Source organism: Agelaius tricolor, unplaced genomic scaffold, assembly GCF_023055355.1.
Source record: "Agelaius tricolor isolate 1412-34295 unplaced genomic scaffold, bAgeTri1.0.p SCAF_68, whole genome shotgun sequence".
In the NCBI taxonomy this organism is placed as follows: Eukaryota; Metazoa; Chordata; class Aves; order Passeriformes; family Icteridae; genus Agelaius; species Agelaius tricolor.
The window spans coordinates 685,033-692,307 of NW_027269328.1; the positions used below are offsets into that span (position 1 = coordinate 685,033).

The following is a 7,275-nucleotide window of genomic DNA, read 5'->3' on the forward strand; positions in this document are numbered from 1 at the left end:
CAGACTGTGAGTAATGCCATGGGTGACTCTCACAATGAAAAGGTAAATATTATGTACACATGTTAGGAGAAGTTTTATAGATTTATCATTATCTTGTACCCCTCCTGCCCAAATCCCATGAACCAGGATGTGATGAGTAACACCATGGGTGACTCTCACAAAGAAAAGGTAAATATCCTGTATATATGTTAGAGGTTTTATAGATTTATAGTTATCTTTTACCCCCTTGTGTTGTTATCAGGGGATGCCCTGGGTTTGGGAATTTGGGAGGGTGACATTATCACTATGGCAACACCTGACCTCCAATCAAGATTTAAGGATTTAAACTCCACCACTGGACAACAAAAAGGAGTCAATGGACACAACTCTGGGAGGAACTAAAGGGTTAAAAGGCAAAACCTCATTGTGTGGATGAGCACATGGTGGGAAAAATCCTCTGCTCCCAGTGCCTATTTCCTCTATTCAGTCTGCTGTTGTATTTTTGATAAGGCTTTAATAAACCTTTCAAATTTTTTAAAAGTGAGTAGCATTTCTCTCAAGACAGAGCAAGCAAAAGTGTGGCTGAGCTCTGTGGTAAAATCCACAGCTACAGCACATTGATGGCTCTAAACAAGGAAATTGTTCCCTGTGAAGGTGGGCAGGGGCTGGGAAGGAATTCCCACAGCAGCTGGGGCTGCCCCTGGATCCCTGGAATTGTCCAAGGCCAGGCTGGACACTGGGGCTGGGAGCACCTGGGACAGTGGAAGCTGTCCCTGCCCATGGCATGAGGTCAGACTGAAGCTCCTTTCCAGCCCAGACTGTTCTGTGACTCTATAAAACACCAGGAATATCTTTGGGATCCTTCAGCAGCACTGGATCTCTCTCCTGGAGCACAGCAGTGGGGAAGAGCTGCCCACATTTCCAGCTGGGATGAGCTGGGAGGGGCACTGGGGGCACACCTGGGGGCACACCTGGGGGCACACCTGGGGGTTCCCCTCCTGGCACAGCCACCCCTCCCTGTTCCCCCAGCCCCTCACACACCCACCCACCCTGCCCTGCACATTCCAGGGCTCTTCCAGCTGCTCTGACAGCCTGGGAAAGGTGGGCAGCCCTGCCAAGCCCAGAGCCAGGCCCTGGGGCAGCTGCTGAAGTGCTGTGCTGCTAATTGGACTGGTAATTACAATCAAAGCAGCCCCACCTAGGAAAAATGGGCTTCACTGAGCTCCAGCAGCCACCTGCACAGCCACAGCTGCAGGGGTGGCATCTGCAGCAGCTCAGAGCCCTTCAAGAGGTTAAAATTGCCAGCAGGAGCAAAGGAACTTGGAAATTAGTGTTCCAAACAGCAGGCCAATAATGGGATTATAGTGACTGGAAGGAGGATTTTGTAGTCTGCTGGTTTGCTGCAGACATTAGAGGGGATTACACTTCCCCCTCATCCTTCACAAGTTCTGTGTCCACACAGGAACCATTTCTTAGCCCCCATTTGTTTGTTAGAGATGCCCAGGATGAGCTTAAAGCAGATTTCAGCTCACTCCAACTCCCAGGAGCAGAAGTGCAGGTGTCAGAGGATGAAGGTGAGCCCACAGCTGCAATCTGGCTTTACTGGGAAGGGGCAGAATCCCAGGATCCCTGAGGCTGGAAAATCCCTCCCAGCCCATCCAGTCCCAGCTGTGCCCAATGCCCACCTTGTCCCCAGCCCAGGGCACTCAGTGCCACATCCAGGTGACACCTGCAGGGATGGGCACCCCAAACCCCCCTGGGCAGCCCCTGCCAAGGCCTGAGCCCCCTTTCCATGCAGAAATTCCTCCTGGTGCCCACCCTGAGCCTGCCCTGGCCCAGCCTGAGGCCATTTCCCCTTGTCCTGTCCCTGTTCCCTGGGAGCAGAGCCCGACCCCCCCTGGCTGTGCCCTCCTGGCAGGGACTTGTGCAGAGCCACAAGGGCCCCCCTGAGCCTCCTTTGCTCCAGGCTGAGCCCCTGCCCAGCTCCCTCAGCCCCTCCTGGGGCTCCATTCCCTGCCCAGCTCCCTCAGCCCCTCCTGGGGCTCCGTTCCCTGCCCAGCTCCAGCCCCTGCAGGTCTCTCCTGTCAGGAGGTCTCCAGCACTGGAGGTGCCCCAGCAGTGGGGGGCACCTGATTTTCCTGAAATCCTTCAGGAAAAACTCGAAAAAATTCAGGAAAAATCCATCCAAGAGCTGCAGCTGCCTGGGGATGGGTGTGAGTGAGGAGAAGCAAAGTGCCCTTCTCCATGGCCGTGTGCCAGGGTCTGTGCCAAGTGCTGCCCAGCCAGGAGCTGTTTCCCTGGCAGCAGTGCCAAGGTGATTCCCTGGCAGCAGACACAGAGCTGTGTCACTGCTGGGAGGACACCAGACAGTGCCTCAGTCCCCAGAGCTGTGGCCACCACCTGCCCTGTCCTTCAGAAACCTCTGCAAAGGCATTTTCCAGCTGGGACAGAGCAGCCCTCACCTCAGCTCTGGGACTGCCTTGGAAATTCATCCCTGGCCACACAGCCTGGGAACAGGGAAGGAGCTGTGTTAATCCCCTGGGCCTTAAAAACAAAACAGAGCACCACCAAAAGCCCAAGAGAGCAACAAACAATCCCCTCCAGGAAAAAAACCTAAAAACAAAACCCAGGAAGGCTTTCCCAGCTTCAGGTATGAGCTCATTCTGCAAGCTGGGATTAATCCCTGAACCTTCTGCAGCAGCACCTTGTGCAACACCTCCCTGAGAAGGGACAAAGCCTTGCCAGGCTCTCCAGGAGGAGCCTCCTGGGCTCCACAGCAGCCTCCAGACGTTTGTCAGGAACAGCCAGGGAGGAGAGTGAGCTGTGGAGAACAAGAGGCACCAAGGTGATCAGAGGGAGCAGAGGGAGCAGCTCTGCTGGAGGAAAGGCTGGGAGAGCTGGCATTGCTCACCTGGAGAAGGGAAGCTCCAGGGTGACCTCAGGGTGGCCTTGCAGGGCCTGAAGGGGGGAACAGGAAAGATGGAGAGAGAGAATTTACAAGGGATGGGGCAGGAGGACACAGGGAATGGCTCCCAGAGGGCAGAGAGGGATGGGACATTGGGATGCTGGCTGGGAGGGTGGGCAGGCCCTGGCACAGGGTGCCCATGATGCCTCAGGTTTGGCTTTTCTGTTTTTCACATTCTGTGCTGCTCTAGTGTGTGGGTCTGGGCTTCATATTATGGGATAGTGAGCTCTGTGCACAGAGCAGGGAGACAAAACAATTCCTGCTCCAGCTGGGCACCAAGGACAAATGATCCAAATCTCAGCCCAAGAGCACAAACAGAAGAAAGAAAAACAAGGGTGGGACTGCAGGGGCTAAAGCTGGAACTGGACCATGAACTGCAAGATGCAAATGGAGCAGAACTGATCCCAGTGACAGAGCCCGGGACTGGGTGTCCATTTTGGGACCATTTTGGTTCATCTTGGGTTCATTTTGGGACCATTTGGGTTCATCTTGGGTGCAGCCCTGGCTGGGCTCTTGTGCTGCCCAAGGTGGATCCATGCAGGAGATCCTTTCAATAAATCCCTGCTTTATTGTTTAGCTCTGGCCAGCCTCTGTTCCAGCTCAGCCTGCCCAAGGCATCACCCAGAGCAGCTGGGGCTGCCCCTGGATCCTTGGCAGCTCTGGGTGCAGGATCCCAGCCTGGCACAGCTCTGGGTGCAGGATCCTGAGCCTGGCACAGCCCTGGGTGCAGGATCCTGAGCCTGGCACAGCTCTGGGTGCAGGATCACAGCCTGGGCCTGGCACAGCTCTGGGTGCAGGATCACAGCCTGGCACAGCTCTGGGTGCAGGATCACAGCCTGGCACAGCTCTGGGTGCAGGATCCTGAGCCTGGCACAGCCCTGGGTGCAGGATCACAGCCTGGCACAGCTCTGGGTGCAGGATCACAGCCTGGCACAGCTCTGGGTGCAGGATCACAGCCTGGCACAGCTCTGGGTGCAGGATCCTGAGCCTGGCACAGCTCTGGGTGCAGGATCACAGCCTGGCACAGCTCTGGGTGCAGGATCACAGCCTGGCACAGCTCTGGGTGCAGGATCCTGAGCCTGGCACAGCTCTGGGTGCAGGATCACAGCCTGGCACAGCTCTGGGTGCAGGATCCTGAGCCTGGCACAGCTCTGGGTGCAGGATCCTGGGCCTGGCACAGCTCTGGGTGCAGGATCACAGCCTGGCACAGCTCTGGGTGCAGGATCACTGCCTGGGCCTGGCACAGCTCTGGGTGCAGGATCCTGAGCCTGGCACAGCTCTGGGTGCAGGATCACAGCCTGGCACAGCTCTGGGTGCAGGATCCTGAGCCTGGCACAGCTCTGGGTGCAGGATCACAGCCTGGCACAGCCCTGGGTGCAGGATCCTGAGCCTGGCACAGCTCTGGGTGCAGGATCCTGAGCCTGGCACAGCCCTGGGTGCAGGATCACAGCCTGGCACAGCTCCAGCACTGGCACAGCCTGAACACAAACTGTGCTGCCCACCCCTGAACCTGCAGCAGCTTTTCCCCTCCTGCAGGAGTTTGGAGCTGCAGGCACCCCAGGCCCTGTCCCAGCAGGGGCAGCAGCTCCAGCCCTGTGCAGCTGCAGAGCAAGGCAGGAAATGAGAACAGGCTGTTTATCAACAGTGACTTCCTGCCCTCCTGGGGACCTTCCCTCACCTCCTGCTGCTCTGCTGCCCCAGTCAGAGCTCTCCAAAGCAGTTCCAAGGGGTTCCCTGCTCTCATGGCCATGGCTCACCTCTGAGCTGCTCCAATGCATTCAGTTAATTCAAGAATAAATCATCTCAGTGTATTCTCATGAGCCAGAGCTGGAGGAGACCTAACCCCAAACTCCTGGCCAGGAGGACTAAAGTGGAGCAAGAACAGATCAGCACCAGAAGTTAATTATAAAAAACAATGGTTTTGCTGCTTTAGCTGCCTCAACCACCTGTGAGCACCAGTGCAGAGGTGAGAGAGCAGGAGAGGAGGCACAGGGGAACAGAAAATGCAGCTGGGATGACCTGAGGCTGCTCTGCAGGGAGCTGGGGAGTTGCCCAGGACAAGCTTGCCTGGAGAGTCAGGTCTGTGAGGAGCAGCTGAGGGAGCTGGGAGAGGAGCAAAGGAGGCTCAGGGGGCCCTTGTGGCTCTGCACAAGTCCCTGCCAGGAGGGCACAGCCAGGGGGGGTCGGGCTCTGCTCCCAGGGAACAGGGACAGGACAAGGGGAAATGGCCTCAGGCTGGGCCAGGGCAGGCTCAGGGTGGACACCAGCAGGAATTTCCCCATGGAAAGGGGGCTCAGGCCTTGGAACTGCTCATGGAGGTTTGGGGTGCCCATCCCTGTGTCCTGGATGTGGCACTGAGTGCCCTGGGCTGGGGACAAGGTGGGCATTGGGCACAGCTGGGCTGTGGCCCAGGGACTCTTGGGGTCAGCCCAGAGCCAGCTCAGAGCTCAGTGAAGGAACCTCCACACAGAGGGGACACCTGGAGACATTCCTGAGCTCAGGGACAATTTTATGTCACCTTCCAAAAGCAGAAGGCCAGGGCACCTGAGAGCTTTCACCTTCCCTAGCACAGCTGTACAACCTTCCCTCCAAGGGCAGCACACAACAAGAACCCCAGCCAGGATTTCTGCCCCAAACTCAGCCAAACCTCAGGGAGACTGGAGCTGGAGTTTGACCAGAGTCCTCTGGCACTGCTGCTGAGCACACAGATCTGCCAGAGCTGGGGTTTTGGCAGGGATTTGCCCATCCTTTCCTCCTTTTTCCAGGCTCTGGGCAAGGTGCAGCCTGCAGGGGTGAGAGGGCTCAGTGTAGAATAAGTTTAGCCCTTAAGTGGATTCTGGAGGGGCTCAGTGGATGGACAGCAGTGCACAGAGGCTGGAAAAGAGCTGATCCCACCTCTACCCTCCACTGAAGACCCTGCTGATCCTCTTTCAAAAGAAATTGTAAAAATTACACACAAAAACACATGCAGAGCAACTGCCTGCAAGCCAGCAAATTATTTCTTAAAATTCTCTAACTGCATTGCATCTCCTGAACACAGCAGCTATCCTGATGCCTTCCACGCAGTAAACACGAGGTCCAAGTGAATTTATTTATTAAAATATCCCTTGCAAGTCTCAGCCGCAGGTTTCTATTTACATTTGCTTCCCAGCCAGACTTTTCAAGTCTTGTTTGAACAGATCCCTCTTCCAGGAGGGTTCCCAGAGCCTCAGCTCCTCCTCCTCTCCGTGAGGGGGATTTATCCCGACCTGGGAAGGGCGAGCGGAGCTCTCAGAGCTCAGCGTTTCGCACCTGTGGAGTTTCCTCTCTCATTCCCGTCCCATATTCCGAACTTCCCTTTTCTTCACCCTCCGTGCCCGGCCCTCACAGGGACCGCCAGCGACAGGAGGGCGACAAACCCCGTCCCGCTGGGACACCGGGAGATAAAAATTCACTTTTTTAGCATGCGTAGCTCTGCCTGACCTGGAGCAGCTCAGCACCTGAGCGTGTCCAGCTGCACGGAAAGCACCGCAAACACCGAAAAACCCCCCGTGCCTCTCACTTGCTGACGGCTCTGACTTCCACCCTCGCTCTCCACAGCAAATCCAAGCGGCAGTCCCTCCCCCGCGCCGCTTCCCGGGGCAATCCCTGCCGGGAAGCACGGAACAACCGGAGCCCAGGTCAAAATAACCCCCGCGGCTTTGCAGGCGGCCGGGCAGGCCCCACCGCCCCCCCGAGCCCCGGCGGGAGCGCCCCGACCCGCCCCGCGGCCTCCGACCCGCCCCGCGGCCCCCCCGCGCACCGTCCGGGCGGCCTCTGCCCAGGTCCTGCCCTTCTTCTTGCGGCCCTTCTCCCTCATGTCGGACGCGGCGGGGCTCGGAGCGCTCGGGGGGTGTCCGGCGGGCGCGGGGGGCGGCGGGGCGGGGGCAGCGGCCCCTTAAAGGCGAGCGGCGCCGAGAGCGGCGGCCCCAGCGCCCGCCGCCGCCGCCATGTTGGCTCCGGCTGCGCACGGGCCGCGGTCATGTGACCCCGCCCGCCGGCCCCGCCCACGGCGCGGGGATGGGCGGGGTTTTGTGGAGCCACGCCCATCCTTCCCTCGCCCGGGCGCGTTCCCGCCTCTCGGAGGGACGAGCAAAGATGGCGGCGGCGCCTGAGGGGGAGCGGATATGGCGGCGGTGCCGCTCTGCTGTGGTGGCGATGTGTCCCTCCCTGGCTGCCACCGGTAACCGTTCAGCTCTCCCGCCGCCACCAAGTGCCACCGGCAGTCTCTGCTCTCTCCTCCGCGCTCGCCGGCGGTGCCCGCAGCTTGCGCTGGCGCCGTGGCTGAGGGAGAAAGATGGCGGCGGCTCCCT

At 58.4% G+C, this 7,275-nt stretch overlaps 1 protein-coding gene across 2 annotated transcripts in view; it reads right to left on the reverse strand.

Annotated features, from left to right (window-relative positions):
• The window catches only part of ASXL2 (ASXL transcriptional regulator 2), a 65,026-nt gene extending 58,101 nt beyond the window's left edge, over positions 1-6,925 (reverse strand). The window contains exon 1 of one of the 2 annotated variants that reach the window (XM_071417179.1): positions 6,726-6,925. In XM_071417179.1, the coding sequence (XP_071273280.1) occupies positions 6,726-6,782 (57 nt within the window). In that variant the 5' untranslated portion in view covers positions 6,783-6,925. The remainder of the gene's footprint in view (positions 1-6,725) is intronic. The other variant, XM_071417178.1, reaches the window with a different exon arrangement.
• Between the last annotated feature and the right edge of the window lie 350 nt (positions 6,926-7,275).